The sequence below is a fragment of the Rhyacophila brunnea genome, unplaced genomic scaffold, assembly GCF_057557595.1.
Source record: "Rhyacophila brunnea isolate RB1 unplaced genomic scaffold, BYU_Rbru_1.0 scaffold_5, whole genome shotgun sequence".
Lineage (NCBI taxonomy): Eukaryota > Metazoa > Arthropoda > Insecta > Trichoptera > Rhyacophilidae > Rhyacophila > Rhyacophila brunnea.
The window spans coordinates 31,681,789-31,699,905 of NW_028233170.1; the positions used below are offsets into that span (position 1 = coordinate 31,681,789).

Consider the following 18,117-nt stretch of genomic DNA (forward strand, 5'->3'; position numbering starts at 1 on the left):
GTCTTTGTTCATTGTTTCATATTTGATATTTACATTATTATAATGTGTAATAATTTATATTTCTTATGTGCCACGAAACTGTATTAACATGGTCGTTTTTTGCCTGGCGATCTTTCAACAGACCCTTTGTAAAATGAAAAAGCCGATGGCGCCTCATAAAGTATAATAGTATTTTAGCCATGGGTAATTATTTTTATTGATTTATTCCCAAAACATCCTAATGTGTCGACGATGACGGAATATTATTTTATGGCGACAAAAATAAATATAGGTTCATGATTTGCAGCGGTAATAAAATTTGAGTTTATGACTTACTAAGTGCGATAACCCACTGATCATTGAAGTGTGATTTTTTAGTAATATATCTGTCATGGTAACTAACTCTCTAGCAGCATGTACTCAGCCCTGTGTATTACAAATGCAAACGCGGCGAATCGCTCGCTAGTATGTGTTCAAATCGTGTATGTGAACACTGGACGTCTGCCATATTGACCGCGCTCTCAAAGCTATGATATTTTTTGGCGTCTTCATTTTCTTCAATTTATTTTAGCGAGAATGTCACGAATATAGTTTATTTCTTGGTGTATTTGGAATAACTGATATATAATTCATCTAGTAATCTATTTTTTAATTTTGAAAACAATCTGTTTTAGCTATAGTGACCGTTTTAACAGATCAGTTGACTGAAAATAAATTCCTGCGAAAATGGCTCACATCGAAAGGGTTAGACGTCACAAATAGGTATTATTTAAAATTAATAACATAAAAAAAATACACGCCGAGCGAGAGAAAGCGATACAATAGGCTTGATGTATGTGCAATACCAATCGTAACAATAAGCACATTTCCCTGCATAGTTCATGTGCACTAGAAGAAATCACATCTCACCATGGTCAATGTTAAATAGTTCCAATATACAAAATAATCTGAAATGAAAAATGACTTGACTGAGTTAATCTATGCAAATAAAAAGTCGATGAAGTCATTTACCATGAACAACGGCACATCTTGGTTGAGGAATTTGGGTAAGTTGACATCCTTTATTGACCGCAGTACAATAATATCTTCCCTGTCTTTGGGATAGCGCAATTTCAGGGCTGCAGCTGCTCTCAGCACCGACTTTACAGCTCGCATACCTAGAAATTAACGCAATAGAAAAATAACCAACAGCAAATTTAACGGCTGCCGTGTTTTAATATTAAGTCATAAACTGTCGATGTGTGAAAACGTTTTGCGCAATAGCACCTGTACCGAATCAGATTTCCCTCTGATCAGCAATGCACAAGAATTTTTAGTACTTATCTGGTGGTTCATGTCACGGGAGGCACTTTAGGAAGAGAGCTCACTATTCAAATAAGAATGTCTCGAGCAACATTCAACTTAGACTGGAACTTCCAGTTTCTTGTACTCGGTCAGAGCCTCAGAGTAATAATATAAAGAAAGTGGTTATTTTTCGGTTATATCAAGCCGTGTTTCTTGAGTATAATGCACAGTAGAACCTCAATTTTATTATTATTAACTTAACTATGAAACACAACAAAGCTAACCATATTTTCTACTAAATTATCTAAAAATAATTACCACAACTTTATATTTAACACAAAAACAATAAATTTCAGCAACACATGCTCGCAGTTTTTAAATGACTGGACTCATCCAAAGCAATATTTACTGGCGACGTGTACAAAAAATATTTAATTCAGCCGTAGAAATTCTATCTTACTCTAATGCATATTGCGGAGAATATAAGCGTGCCGAATGCCTTCACACTCGCACTTGTGGTTGGTTTTTTTGTTGGTTGGTCAGAACTAAATTCTACATGTTCAACACTCTTGTATTCTGAAGGTCCTGCTTTACAGTAGTGAGTCATGACATCTTATGAAGACTCAGAATAACTGTATGCTGAACTTTTAGAACAGATTCTTGCGGCAGATACTGGTGTGACTATGTCATTAATGAAGAGATAAGAGAGCTGACCATGTAGCCTCTTGTCACATCCAAAGTGAATATGCGACACAGAACCTGGATTGGCTATATACTACGGATGCCTCGAGAGAGAGTCTCATCTGGTCTGTACTTTCTTTGAGGTAATCGAATTGCAGCGTCTTGTTAGATATCATCCTAAGGATGTTTATAAGGATGTATAACATGCATGACTTAGTAAGACTGAAAATGTTTGCCGTATGGCAATTTAAAACATCACTCGTATTGATTACCTACACCACCAGAAAGCACTTTCTCCACAGCTCTTGGTACCAGCAGTTCGCTTCTCGTTTCTATATTCAATACGCATTCAATTAATTTCTCAAAGTTAACTAAACATTGTAAACTTTTTTGGAATAAGAAATGAGGAAACTTAACTTAAATTCAATTTTATAACCTCATTTCCTGCATAGGTAACCATCAATATCCCATATAACTATGATACCTCCACGTTTCTACGTGCGTGGAGGACCCCTTTATGGTTAAAGTACGAGCGAAGTTATGGATGCCACATTCATGTTTCCTATATTCCGCCAAGCCAAAGTTCTTTTATCGCCGCCGTATGAATATAATGCTCTTTAGTAATTACTACAAATGTTGTTTCTTTTGAGCTCAATTCTTTGAAATCCGCTGTAACTTTCAATCTACCTGGCAAAAAGGTAACTTGGACGACCCTTACGGTAAAACCCAGGCAAAAGCCAAACATTCTGCTGCGGGCAAGAATGATAGAGAGGGGTGGACGTTCAGGGGTAGATTGAAAGGGACAGCGATAAAGCCCAAAAGAGGAGACCTAGCCGCGACACGGTGGGTGTCGAGGCTGGCGAGGTAGTACCACCGAGGCCGTTGGATAGGACTGTGTGTCCTCGTGAAACATTCTTAGGGTTTTCGCCTATTGTGAAAAAAATAATTTCAGCATACACGTGTTACGAACGTGGAAGGATTAGATCCTTTAGATTTTAATTGACAGCCTAGGCGCCCATTTAAAAAAATTTAGGGCTGTTCAAAATTTATAAACTGTGAAAACTTAATAATTGTGTATTGTGTTGTGTATGTAATTTTTTTGTTTTTGTTGTGAACCCTAATTAATAATAAAACTTTCGGCAATGATTTGTGCTACGAACAACGTGCGTTCATCATTTTACCATTCCGTCAATCCTGCATTTACCCCCAACTGTCAAGACCTACCGTACACTGAACGTGCTCTACCGAACTAAAAACCAGCTACTATTGACCGCCTTGAACTATTCTGAGCTAGTCGAAGGGTGGAAGCTGGTCGTGTGGCTCCCGCGTTCTGCCGACGGCACGCTACGAAGGCGTCATTAACGTCAGGCCGACCGGAGAGTCGAGCGCGGAGGTCGGATCGCCCGTGTGGCCCCGACTCCCCTCCCTACCTGGACTTACGGGGTGTCAAGTTTGGCGCCCAACGTGGGGCTGTGACAGTGCCTGTCATTTTGACAAGTACGTGTCAGAAAAAGGGCAGTGAAGAACTGAAGGAGCTGAGCTGAGCTTGTTGACATCCGCCATCTTGAATCAGCTGCGAGGGTTGTCAACTGTCACTTTGGCGTTTGTGGTGTTGTGATAGTCCGCCATCTTGAAACAGCCGAGTCTGTTGACATCCGCCATTTCGAATCAGCTGTGAGTGTTGTCATTTGTTGCTTTTGACAGCTGTCATCTGTCAGTTTGACATTTGGACATATTTTTTCAAGTTTATATTTTTTCTGTTAATTTTGCAATACTAACAATTGTCAGTGCGTGCAAATAAGGATCAACGACAATAATAATAAATTATAAATACTAAATTTATTTATAACTTTACGATGGATAACTGCGATACGGACTTGATGGAAGTTATTGAGTGTTGTACCGTGCAGTGTATCTGCGAGAAGACGGCGCGGACCAAGAGGGATGCTGGCCACGAAATGTCCGTGGAGAAGCGCGGTACGTCATCGTGGCGCGGACGACGCGGTAACAGACCGCCACATAGCCGGTTAGCGCCTGTCAGGCTCTAACTGGAGAAAATGACGAGGAAGGAGACCCCCTACGGAGGAACGACCAGGCCAATATAAAACTTTCATTTTAATTCATATTTCATATTGTTGTTTATTTTCGTATTGTAATGCTTGTGTATTATTATCATTGCTGTGTATGTCTTATTGATGTGCCATTTTGTTGTTAGACCTACAATTTAACTACAGTATATGCCGCAGTTGGGTACTGCATTAACCGATGTCGTCAGACACGACGGAATAAAATAGATTAATTAAATATCGATGACCTGATTCACTCGATTAAGATAAGTGGAAAAAGTTGAAAATGGATCTTAATTATCATTTATAAATCTACTTTGGCCAGGTTGATGACTCTGTATTGCGTATTTAGTACGGAGGGATGGTGTACTAAGTATGATAACCATGAATACTTATTTAAAATTTTTGAATTTTGTTTTGTAAGCACATTTTGTTAATTGTATCCCATAAATTTTGCCTAGTTTAATTTACCTACTGACGGCTAATGTATGAACGTATGTGAATGCAATGTGAGGTAGTGACGGTCGTTAGCGAGGAACGTTTGTTAAGGAGGAATGGAGGTATTGGGATGGACTGCCGTGGACCGACGGAATAGGTTTTAGCTACGCGCATCTTCTTACGGGGCGGTTGACTAGATGATGGCGCCGTCGGCTGGTTGGTTGACTCGTTGAGGTAGGACCATGTCTCTCGATCGGGGATTGATCGAGGGGGCATCTGTCGTCTATCTGTCAGGATTAAGGTGGGCTCACGAATGTAGTGACGCTGAGCACGTGTGCCAGTGTGCGCGATAGAGTAGTGAGGCGGAGGGCGTTGATGTGTAATGAACCTGTTCGCACTAGGTACGCCGTAATTGTGTTTGTATTTTATTTGTATTTTCTTTGGGTCACGAGTCAATAGTCGATCGCGGCCGGATATTCTAGTAATGGGTGGTGTGTCCCCCACAACTGTCCCGTGAGTTGGTGTCGTGTGATGAGTGCAGATTTTTGAGGTCTAACGGACGTGAATCCGCAGCATCTCTGTGATAACTTATCGCGCGTGGTAGAAAACGATAGGCCTTCAGCCGTGTCAGAAAGGACGCATGTAGACACGGATGATGAATATAGGGTACGATTTTTAGTGTGCGCATTCGTTAGGTAGGAATAGATGTGTTAGGATGAACTGCCACGGGTCAACGAGATGAGTCTTAGCTACGCGCATTATCTTGCGAGATCCCACTATGGAAGTAACCTGCATCTAGGTAATGGTAGCGATCGTGAGCGGGAGACTTGACGTAACGTGTGTGTCGAGAGGAAGCCTAGATCGCGAAGGGTAGTGCCGGCCGATTGATTCCGCCGTGCATGAATGGGTAGTGAGGCGAAGCTTAATTTGTTTTTTTTTATTGTGGCACCTTGGTTTTGTCTTCTGTCGGGAGTGATTGATTGAAGGGCGCCGTTCGTCACTCCGGCGAGTGTGTGGGAGGCCGGCTCGTACGCCTTCGGTAAGAACATCTCACCCTTGTGTGAGAGTCCGTTGGTAAACCTCTGTCGGCACAGACCCTCTTACCACCGCAGGGGCCGCTTGTCGACTCTTCATTGAGATACGACTGGCGGAGGGCAGTATCGAGGTGTATTTTTATTATGTGTTGAGGGTCCCTTATCGATCGGTGGCCGGATATTCTAGTAATTCGACATGCAGGGTCGGAATGCCACAACCCTCTCGTGAGTTGTATGTCGCTGAGTGAGGATGAGTCTTGAAAAGCTAGCGGACGTGAATCCGAAACATTGTTGTGATAACTTAGCGAACGTGGTAGATAACAATGGGCTTTCAGCCATGTCAGAAAGGGCGACACTCAGCGTTTACTCGCTTAGCCGCGAGACAGAACGTGCGTCGTTGTGTCTACCCGAATTACCAGAAAATCTAATTTCATTAAAAAAAGATTTTTCTACAAAATAAGTAGTGGAGGAGGTGAAGTAGGCGATGAGGATAGGCTTTCAGCGGAGTTAAAACGGGCGATGCTCCACAATCTACTCTTTCGAAGAGTGGATACGGGTGGTGCGGGATCTACCCTTATAGTTAGGAATTCAAGGTATTTATATAGAGGTACAAGGGGAGGCCTTCACCAAGAAGGATATAAATCGAGGAGGTTTCAGACCACGGAAATCGGGTGGAGATGGCCACCGTAGACGTACGCGACCTAAAACGGTGCGTAGAAATAAACAGGTAGAAACAAAAAAATAGCACGGACTGCCGCCATACGAGCCGAAAACGTCATTGACGCAATCGCTCGCAACCTAGCGATGTGGGTACTTCAGTTACCCGCCTTCTTCTTGCGGTTCGAAACGTAGGTAGGAAGCTTGCATCAGGGTCACCTCATGGCAGAGGGACGAGTTTTTTAAGTTTTATACTTTGTTTAATGGTTGTAATTGTGGTTTTTCATCTAGTTTTGTCTTGAATTTCTGTTGTAATTTAAAAATATGTTGTTACTAGCGTAGTGAGGCAGGAATGACAGAGTTCCACCCAGAAGTTGATTGCAGTTAAATTGTTTTTTTTGTTTTCTTTTCTTTTGTTGTAATGTGTAATGGATGTTGCTTTGTGATTATGTCTGTCAAAACACAACCGTAGCGATATAAAGGTGATGGGCCTGTAACGATGTCGTTCATGCCAGATTCCACCTTGTAAGATTATGTTTACGTTTTTGTAACCGCTACTTAGGTGACAGGATATACTGAGGCTGGTTATCACTGTCCACCGCGGGGGCGCTGCAGCGAGGTATACTCTGCTGGTGGTTGAACGTGGGGGGGCGACGTTCGCGTTCCGAGCGTGAAGGCGAGGGATCGACCACGCAAAGGTCTGTCTGAACCACTCGCCTCTGCTAGGGGCGTCCGTCGACCCTCCCTCGGGATATGAACGGTGGGGGATAGTCTCGTTGGTAAGCCCAGAGTAATGGTAAACGGTTGGGCGTTGCGACCAAATGGCGAGGACCCAGAATAACCGTGTGTGAGTGCTGTTTAGTGCTTGTTTATAACCATAAAAGTTGTAAGCCTAAAATAGAAGTCGCGAATGTAGCTGCGTCATGGAGACTCGTGGCGTGTGCGAAATGTAGCGAAAGGCATTGTTTAAAATTTATTTTTGTAATGGAAGAGGATCGTCATTAATAAGATTAATTAATAAGCTCTTCAAGCAGGATACGGAGGCGGACAATGACGTTCGGTCTTGTAATGTAAATTTCTTATACGAATTATATTTCATGTGTGAAAAAAAAAAAACTATGTGAACTTAGGTTGCTCATGGCCGATTCGAAGGTCATGGCGACGCCCTGATTCCTTTGTTGAATTGTAATGAATTTCTTGCGAGAACATAATTGTAAACTAACCCTAAGAAGGGCCCATTATATGTTAACTTATTGAGGTTGGTCATGTCACCGTCAATAAAGTAAACGGAACAAAGAGCACGCCGCTATGTTGTTCAAAATTGTGTTTCAATGTATAGGTAATTCGAGACGCGGTAATACGAGCGAGGATAGAGGGACGATGGCGGGAAACAGAATGGGCACTTCGCTCGAATCTGAATAGGGCCGCTTTATACCTCCACGTTTCTACGTGCGTGGAGGACCCCTTTATGGTTAAAGTACGAGCGAAGTTATGGATGCCACATTCATGTTTCCTATATTCCGCCAAGCCAAAGTTCTTTTATCGCTGCCGTATGAATATAATGGTAATTACTACAAATGTTGTTTCTTTTGGGCTCAATTCTTTGAAATCCGCTGTAACTTTCAATCTACCTGGCAAAAAGGTAACTTGGACGACCCTTACGGTAAAACCCAGGCAAAAGCCAAACATTCTGCTGCGGGCAAGAATGATAGAGAGGGGTGGACGTTCAGGGGTAGATTGAAAGGGAAAGCGATAAAGACCAAAAGAGGAGACCTAGCCGCGACACGGTAGGTGTCGAGGCTGGTGAGGTAGTACCACCGAGGCCGTTGGATAAGACTGTGTGTCCTCGCGAACCATTCCTAGGGTTTTCGCCTATTGTGAAAAAAATAATTTCAGCGTACACGTGTTACGAACGTGGAAGGATTAGATCCTTTAGATTTTAATTGACAGCCTAGGCGCCCATTTAAAAAAATTTAGGGCTGTTCAAAATTTATAAACTGTGAAAACTTAATAATTGTGTATTGTGTTGTGTATGTAATTTTTTTGTTTTTGTTGTGAACCCTAATTAATAATAAAACTTTCGGCAACGATTTGTGCTACGAACAACGTGCGTTCATCATTTTACCATCCCGTCAATCCTGCATTTACCCCCAACTGTCAAGACCTACCGTACACTGAACGTGCTCTACCGAACTAAAAACCAGCTACTATTGACCGCCTTGAACTATTCTGAGCTAGTCGAAGGGTGGAAGCTGGTCGTGTGGCTCCCGCGTTCTGCCGACGGCACGCTACGAGGGCGTCATTAACGTCAGGCCGACCGGAGAGTCGAGCGCGGAGGTCGGATCGGCCGTGTGGCCCCGACTCCCCTCCCTACCCGGACTTACGGGGTGTCAACTATATACTCCACCTAAGGAGAGGACATGGATATATAACAATAAAAAGAGTTAATTGATTACCATAATCATAATGACGTTGAGATGAGAGCTGCTCAGAGCAGAGGCGATACGTGGCAACGATTTTCACAGCCAATGGTTTAGCGTTCAAGTATCCTGAGGCGTAAAGCTCGATTTCCGATATCAGAACATAATCAGGCACCATCATGGCTACAGACCGGAACAGGGCCTGAAAAATAATGAATCAACATTATACAGCAGCAAAAACATTTTATTTCTCATCATAGGTGGAGAAAGCAATGCAGAATGTTTTATTACTTTAAGATTATCGGGTAACTCGGATCTCCCAGCGTATCCTGGATTCATGGTGATGAAAACAGCGCATGTCTTGTCCAAGTTTAATTGAGTTCCTTCAAAGATGAGCTCTGTCGCACCGGACACCAACCCTCGCTGTATACTCATGATCTGTTGTGCCACCACCGACAACACTTCTAAATCTATTCTGTTGAACTCGTCGAAACATGACCATGCTCCACATGATGCGAGCCCCTATAAAAAAACATATTTTATTATTGAATCTAAGCAATTTTTATGTCAATATAAAGTAAAAATCTCAATTTAATTATTAATCTCGACAAGAATTGCTTTAATCCTATTAAAAGATAATGTAAAGTGGGCAGGCCAATTAAACATGTGCCAAAACAGTCCTAAAGCCCAAAAGAGGCTACGGATGAGCTGGGAAGGCAGTAATATCAAAAACTGGAGAAAAAGCGAATAGAGAAGTCCAAGCTTCAGAATGAAATGAATCATGAAAGAAGATTAAAAAGCCTACGTGGTATGATCCCAAGAGGTTGAACAAATATTATCTTCGATGTGACAAGCATTAGAAAATTTACATAATCGGTCTACCTTATAAATCCAAATTATTTCAGGAAATTGTTAAAACTGTTTAATTTTCATTTGAAATGTAATTTTTTTGAAACAAATAACAAACACTACCTATATAAAATGACAACTTCTCGTATTTATGAAATTAGCTAATTTTTCCCTTGCATGAACACAAATTGTGATGTATTTTTGGATTGATTTTTAAATGATTAGATAATATTATGTTATGGGTACAAGAATCTTATATTATAGAGATGGATTCTAGAGACAAAAATGATAATTATTTAGAAGTAATTAATGGTGATTCACTTTTACTCTTATCAATCATATTACTCATAATTAATCAAAAGTGATAACTTTATATCTTGACCAGAAGTTCCTTAAGGGGGGACATGCTCGTCGTAGGTCAAAATTGAGTTTTTATTGTATTTTCAAACCATGATCCTGGACACTCCTTAATGTTGTAGATAATCTATTTATTTAATTTTGAAGCCTTATTATCCCTCATATTTATTTTAAACATTTGATGACTGCATAAAGTATTTTTGTTACATAAAATAGTATTCTTTTAAACCTCTCGCTCTAATGTTTTAGAATAAAGTCATATTTCGGTACATAACTGTGCAGTGGTGTTAAGATTTTTTACATTTATTAATTTTTAAACGCATTTATAAAACCATTAGTATAATTTATGACGAGATAATTTTTGTAAAATATTCACGATAAAAAATTATATTGATAATCTCTGTGATCCCAAATTTGACAAGAATAGGCATTTTATTATTCAAAAATCGGCAATATTAACACATTTAAAGATAATTCTAAAGATACTCATTATAAGCTGTGTCTTTGACCATTCAAGTGTGATTAACATCCTACGAATAATGATTGCTTTATAATATAGAGCGAGAGGTTTAAAAGAATACTATTTTATGTAACAAAAATACTTTATGCAGTCATCAAATGTTTAAAATAACTATAAAGGATAATAAGGCTTCAAAATTATATAAATAGATTATCTACAACGTTTAAGGAGTGTCCAGGATCATGGTTTGAAAATACAATAAAATCTCAATTTTGACCTACGACGAGCATGTGGGCCGTTAATGTTTGTACCACAGTTACATAACCAAAACAGATGAACAATAAGTGTGCCAAATTTTTGATTTCAGAAACATGGAATAGTTTTACGATAATATTATTCTAATTGAATTAGCGCAGTACATACCTTGAAAAACTTCCCCAAAGCAATATAATCCAACCCATCGGAGCAATTGAAGACTACGCATTGCTTTGCGACTGCCTTGGCCAAGTCTTTCGTAGTCTCTGTTTTACCAGTTCCTGCCGGACCCTCCGGTGCTCCACCTTCAGAAACCAACATTAAATTAAACATTCTCACAAACCACATAAGTAGCTTTTAAACACATACAATAATGCCTTCTTCTACTTATACTTATACTTGTTTTAGATAGTAAGATCTGTTTTTATTTAGATCCTTCAGATTTTTGCAAATGGCTAATTATAAATAGTGGCTAGGACATGTATTCCGGATGCCGCCAAAGAGTGCGACACTCTGTACCCTTGTGGCACAGCCTCAAGGGTTCCGTCGTCGTGGCCGGCCCTCCTTCACCCTGTAGCGGTGCTACAAATACGCTCTACGCGCTGCAGGTCTGGCATGGCGGGAGGCGCAAGAGTTGACGATGGATCGAAGGAAGTGGCGCGAACCTGTGCCTGCCTTATGCCCCCAACGCTGGGTCGTGACAGGGTGAAAGAAGAAGAATCATCTCAAACCAGCTATCTCTCCACCTTTGGGGAGGTCTGCCGGGAAAACGACGGCCAGCAGATTTTCCGTATAAAACAATGTGTGGAATCCTACGAAAGTACTGAGCGAAAGCCCGTTCTTTCTGTGTCCTCTTGAGAATTTTCAACATCATAAATTTGTTATATCTGTTCACTTTTTATATAGAGAATAACAAAACACTAATAATATACCAATTATGAGTACAATGGACATTTACTTTCCACTACAGTTTCATACGCTTTTCACAAAAGTTACATTATCACAGAAACTGTAAACCAAATAAAAAATGTTGTGTTTGCCACTATCACAGACACTGTATATTATTGATTGCTAAGAGGGATGAAGCCAAGCTGTGGAGAATACTAACCCAAACTTTCTTGCTTGTGGAGAAAGATAGCCTAGATGTGGGGAAAGGTGGTCTAGGTGTGGAGAAATGAAATCAGATCAAATGAGATCAATGAAATACCAATGAAGAAGAATACAAAGTATACATTTGCGAATATCAGTTATTGCACTTACCTAAGTGCAAATGTAATGCCCCAAATAAAGTCCGGAAACATCTGTCAGTCAGTGGTGTCACCACAAGTCGGGATGTATTACCTAAATATTCATATCCGTACATCAACTGAGAGTTGATCATTTTAGTGGCCAGTTCCATTGTTTTATTTTCTTGTTTCTGATAAAAACGATAAAAAGATAAAGTAAACAAAACAGTAAATTACTGTTTTTGCTAGAGCGAGCTTATATTAATAGCATTTTTTATAACAAATTGCTCAATGGGCAAAAAAATAAGATTGAATCAAACTCATATTAAAAAAAAAATAAGTGTAATTTTTGTCAGAAGTGGGACTTTAGAGATGAGTCCTCGATTTACTTTTCCACTGTGGGGTAAATATAATATAGATACAGTGTTTTACACAAGTTCTTTGTTCTTTAGCTCTGTTATGAACGAGACAAGATTTGGAAATTGGAAATCTCTTTCGGTGAATTTTCATGTTTTTTTCAAAATTTTTGGTGTCAACGTCTGTCGATTGCCCAAATATACATACCTCCCAATAGTATCGAATTTGGCATAACCAACTGAAGTCCTTTTCTGAGCAAACCTTTTTTTCAATGAGCTCAGATAGGACATCTCTTGCGTGAACGTCCAGGACAACCAATGCCCCTGAAATATGTACAAGTGTAATTTTCACATTAAGTTTTAAAATCAATTTCATATTTGCTGTTACCACTATTTTATTTGCATGTTGTTAAATTCTAAACCAAAAACTTTTTGTCTGTAAAAAATAAAAAGGCTTTTTTATTTTTCATTTTATTTTTTTATTAAATTCTAAACCTATTATACCTTTGTAGTATTAATAACAAAATGGCAGACAAGAACCTAGATGCATAACACCGTTGCGCCTTCAAAATCGGCTATGTGCATAAATTTCACAAAACAGGTTTTTTATAACCTACTTTTTGTGGTTTTATTATACCCAATAAGTTTCCGACAATGAGGTCAAGAAAAACATAGATATATATACAAAAGTAGCTATGTGCAAAAAAGGCGAAATTTTAATTGGCTATGTGCATACAAAATAATTAAAAAACAAATAACATTTTTTTAACCATCTATACCAAGGAAAAAATATAATAATGATAAAATTTAATGTATTATGGAATTGTTTTAAAAAATATTTCGATATTATAAGTGACAGAATAATATTGTAATTCGCACTGTTTTTAGCCTCTCTTGTAAAGTTTTGAAAAATCATATGATATATAAATAATATGATAAAAATAATAACCATAATATGGTTATCAAGTAGGGATCACAGTCAATTTTAAAACAAGAGATTGTTTAGTACGCCAGTTTGTGCGTTACCGTACGACTGTAAATTATGTTACATTTCGTTGAGTGACAAAGTCAATCTTAAGCAAAGCAGTGACTGGTTGATATTATGAAATGGGTGTTGAGATGTCCGGGGTTCCTGCGGCTAGCTCAAGTGTCCATCGAACCCCGGATTCACAAAAAAAGATATTTTAAATTGAGGAGAAATTAAATGAAACCACGTCTGTCTCGTGCGTAACTTGGTATTATCGTATATTTAAAATTTTCTTTACAGGTTTATATATTTTGTTTTTACAATAAGTTTCGCAGGTCCGTACATAGTTTACAAGGGACGCTTACTGACTTTTTTTACTCTTTTCAAATTCCTCGTCCCCACGCCGACCAGTAAAAAGGACTCTCGTGATTGGCCAAATCTGATCGAATGATTCTTTTGATTCGACGAATCACGACGACCACCTCGGCGCAGGCGCGCGGAGTTTTTACCGTTGCGCAATGCGCGGCAAAATTTATTACATTTGAATACTTATATTTAGTCTTAAAATTATCTCTTTCATCCATCATCATTTATACTTTAAAATCTATTTTAACCCAATGTTTACGGGCTTTTTTAATTATTTTTTTAATTAACGTGTTAATTTGCATTTGAAAAGCAATTAGCAAAAACACAATTTTGTGCGGCCCGTAAGCATTGGGTTAATTACACCTCTGCCCAGTAAGTGATTTTCACGCACCGGACGAAGGCCTTTACTCATAAATAAATTTTAACGTAGTTGAGCAGGGAACCAGATCAGGTGTTTTATTCAATTGTTTATAGAGATCAGGGTTGCGGTTCGGCCCGTCTTTTATTTAATATTTACAGAAACCAACAAAAGCCTGTTGATAACAGGTATGTGTCAGTGTATCATTTTTTTTTAGAATCTAGTCAGCGGGCAAACAGTAGAACAATAGTAGTGGATAAGGGGAAAAAACCACGGTAGCAACGTATTGTTTCCTGTTTCAATGTATAAACTCGCTATATCTATTTAATTAATCCAATTTGTATTAGTAACTATTATGGCACGGTAATAATGTGTGAGTTAACTGTTATTTTTTACCTAAAGTGATACGATTCTGAAGGCTCAATTTCCCTCGAACCAAATCGACTATTTTCGATATTTGATCATTACACTTTTCAAGGTAATCCATCATCTTTTGTTCACTAACTTTCAGAGCGGCCGTCACTTCTGCCGTCCAGTAAGTCATGGCGATGCATTGGACCTTGAAACAGAGTGTGCCAACAGTTAACAATAGTGTGCCTGTAAAACAGGTATTAATATTTTTTATGACATACCCAACACCGGAGATGGAAAGTGTTTTTTTATAGCATGAACTAACCGAACATAGAACACTACAATATTGTTGAAGTCTAACCCATCATATTATAAACATTCATAATATATTAGGTTTAGCTTGACGGTGGCGAAGACTTGATAGTTAAACAATTGAGGTATTTGGAAACAAAAACGGCAGTTTTTAAAAATTGATAAAAACAAAAATGGAATTGTTTACCAGCTGCCACCAGAATATTGCCGTTTTTGTTTCTATCGATTTTTAAAAACTTCCGTTTTTGTTTCCAGACACCTCAATTATTTGATTATTTTCTGAGAAGATCATATATACCCATGCTATAAAATATACCACTCGGCAAAACATTATTAAAACTGTTTTTGTGTGTTTTTATAAGTGTTCAGTTTTGTAAAAAATCGTGTTAAAACTTAAGATTTAAATGTTAAATGTGCCAATTAAAAATAATTAATGTGAATTCCTCACCCAAAGGGGGCATATGTTTAAAAATTCAATATTTGTTGTGTATTTTTGAGTACATTGGGCAATTAATTTCTATTTTATATGTGTCGCAGCAATCTTTATGTGTTTAAGGCAATAGATGTCAGACCAATCATTTTTTACTGCCGTATTTATTACAATACAGTGAAAAAAAAACATTTCGAAAAAATGTACCGCAGACAGGACTTCTTTTGTATGGAAACTTACGCGGCGTCCGGGTTAAATCAAGCACAGCGTGAGCATATAGTGACATCTATATAATTTAAATAGAATCTATGAATTAAATTGTAATTCACGTATTTAAAGTAAATAAACCAGTAGTCAATTAATTGGTCAAATATAAAATTATCCCCAATTCCTTAGCAAATTCCAAACGACTCGACAATAGTTTGCGAAGAGATATAGTTTTACATTAATATACTAAGATAGCGTCTCTAATAGATAGGTACGACCATATACCGTTTGTCCGGCCCAATGCAGCACCCATTCGTCTCTTGGCTTTTCTGCATAGTCATCAAATGCTAAAGATACTGTATGGTGTACAGACTTTTTCATGCAATCTTCAAGTTCCAAGAACCATTTCTCCACCTTAAAGCACAAAGAAATTCAAAAAAAAAAATGATAAAAGTGGCCCAGTATCAAAACAAAATAATTAATTAATCATTCAAATACCTGCCCTCTTGCAGCGACTGTATTGATGCTATAGATCAACGGTACCACTTCGCCTTCCGATGATTTCATATCAGAGATGAATAGGTCTTCGGTGAAATTCAAAAGCGCGATACCCTCAAAGCATTTCTTCAAGTATGGCTGTACTCTAAAAACATGAACATAAGATCACTTGTCAAAATTATTAATAAAATATATTTGATATTTTAAGATGTCTTGAAATTTAATATTCAGATATTCCCAATGTGAGCTCGGTGCCATTCTGTCTGTCAAATTGTTGTTCTAAATTGACTCCTGACGAAACGCATAAACCATGATGAATTTGATGATGATGAGATAACAAATGGGTGAGATATTGAGATAACAAGCCGAATCTGTTAAGGCTGTCATTATCGCAGAATGATACACCAAAGCAAACATACAGTCCTAAAAATACAAGACTTTATAGCACAGGTTCCCAACCTTTTTCGAGTGGCGACCCCTTTTATAAAAGCCATGTGACCCGCGACCCCGATGCAATTGAAAAAGGCATTTTTAATAAGGTAATTAAAACAAGCAACGAAAATAGTTTTTTTTGTATAATTTTATTTTAAATTATGTTTAATAATTAATTTAATGCGATAGTTGAAATTGCATGTTACGAGGGTGGGTCAATAAGTCCTTAGAAAAGCCGACAAGTGGCGCGACTAGTACTGTAAGCGGTTTGTTTTCATGCAGCGGCACTACCGATTCAGTATGCTGCGAAGTTTCAATCAGATTGGTCGGGTTGTTGTGTGTTTTTCGTACATTTAAAAAAAAAATCTGCTTGTGGAAAATGGAAAATGGAGAAAATTGAGTTTAGAGCTGTTATTAAACATTTTAATATAAAAGGGTTAACAGCAAAGGAAATAAAAAATGAGTTGGATTTAGTTCACGGCATATCTGCTCCTTCACTTGCAACTATTTATAACTGGTTAAATGAATTTAAACGTGGTCGTACATCAACAAAGGATGAACCACGCTCAGGACGTCCTGTAGAGGTGACTACACCAGAAATGATCAATAAAATCCACGATATGGTGTTAAGTGACCGAAGATTAAAGTTGAGTGAGATAATTGAGGTTACAGGGATCTCAAAAGGTAGCGTCATTTCTATTTTACATGACACATTGGACATGAAAAATATTTCTGCAAGATGGGTGCCGCGTTTGCTCACAGTCGACAATAAACGCAATAGGGTGGTGGCCTCTAAAGCCCTGTTGTCGCTCATGCAACGCAATCCGGATGAATTTTTTCGTCGCTTTGTGAATGTAGATGAAACATGGATACACCACTATACTCCCGAGACGAAAGAACAGTCAAAGCAGTGGATTGCGAAGACAAACCATGTCCAAAGAAGGCGAAAACCGTAAAATCAGCTGGTAAGGTTATGGCTACTGTATTTTGGGATACACGTGAAATTATTTTCGTTGACTATTTGGAAAAAGGAAAAACAATAACAGGGGATTATTATGCATCTTTATTGGACCAGCTAAAAAACGAAATTGAAGAAAAATGGCCTCATTTAAACAGGAAAAAAATCCTCTTTCATCAGGACAATGCCCGTGTTCACACATGTTTACGATCAATGGCTAAAATTGAAGAATTGAAGTTCGAATTGGTCGACCACCCACCGTATTCGCCAGATTTAGCCCCCAGTGACTTTTTCCTTTTCCCAAACTTAAAAAAATGGCTAAGTGGACAAGGTTTTTTTGCAAATGAAGAAGTCATCCATCGGACAAATGCTTATTTTGAGGACCTTCCGAAAACTTATTTTTCTGACGGTTTAAAAAAAATTGAGAAACGTCTAACCAAGTGTATTGAGCTCCAAGGAGATTATGTTGAGAAATAAAAAAAAAATACAAAAATAAAAACTGTTTTAATGCTTTTTTCTAAGGAATTATTGACCCACCCTCGTATTAACCAGCCTCAAAATTCGCAGGTGAGTTTTTGTTAACGCCAACTTCATGTCATTCTCAACATTTAATATATTTCTTTCTTTTGTTTTTAAACGAAGAAGAGTTGAAAATCCACTGTCGTAAAGATATGTAGACACAAATGGAACTAAAACTCGAAAGGCAAGCATCGTCACATTTGGGTATGAATGATACATACCATACCAGCATTGTGTGAGCAATTTTTAGTTAAACAAGTTACGTGCCGAGGAATCATTCATCAAATCCAAGAATACATCTTGTAATTCATCGGTAATGCGGACTACATCAAGGGAAGCAGAGAATGGATTTCGTGTCAATGTAGTTTCTTCTTCTTTCAGCTCAGGGAAGTAACGCTGATGTTCGTTTTCAAGGGATTCGAGATGCCCAGTGCCCAGATTGAGATCACCTTCAGATTCATCTACCAGACTGCAGTTTCTCAAACATGGCAATGTTTCCAAGATTTATTTTTCTTCGCGTTTTGCAGCTTGGATAAAATGCCCCGAGATTATCGTGAAATGCGATAATATTCGTTTCCTTTCCCTGAAGTTTCAGGTTAAGTCAATTTTGCTGTTCTAATATATCTGCTAGATATGCACTCTTTTCAACCAAGCTTT

At 38.4% G+C, this 18,117-nt stretch overlaps 1 protein-coding gene across 1 annotated transcript in view; it reads right to left on the bottom strand.

The window, feature by feature from the left end:
• LOC147066309 (dynein axonemal heavy chain 7-like) overlaps positions 1-18,117 on the bottom strand; it is a 145,475-nt gene that overhangs the window by 95,113 nt on the left and 32,245 nt on the right. The window contains exons 20-28 of the mRNA XM_085956032.1: positions 15,552-15,696; positions 15,339-15,467; positions 14,150-14,312; positions 12,271-12,386; positions 11,741-11,897; positions 10,649-10,785; positions 8,851-9,081; positions 8,596-8,761; positions 991-1,136 (exon numbers count right to left, since the gene is read on the bottom strand). Coding sequence (XP_085812158.1) covers positions 991-1,136; positions 8,596-8,761; positions 8,851-9,081; positions 10,649-10,785; positions 11,741-11,897; positions 12,271-12,386; positions 14,150-14,312; positions 15,339-15,467; positions 15,552-15,696 — 1,390 coding nt within the window. The remainder of the gene's footprint in view (positions 1-990; positions 1,137-8,595; positions 8,762-8,850; positions 9,082-10,648; positions 10,786-11,740; positions 11,898-12,270; positions 12,387-14,149; positions 14,313-15,338; positions 15,468-15,551; positions 15,697-18,117) is intronic.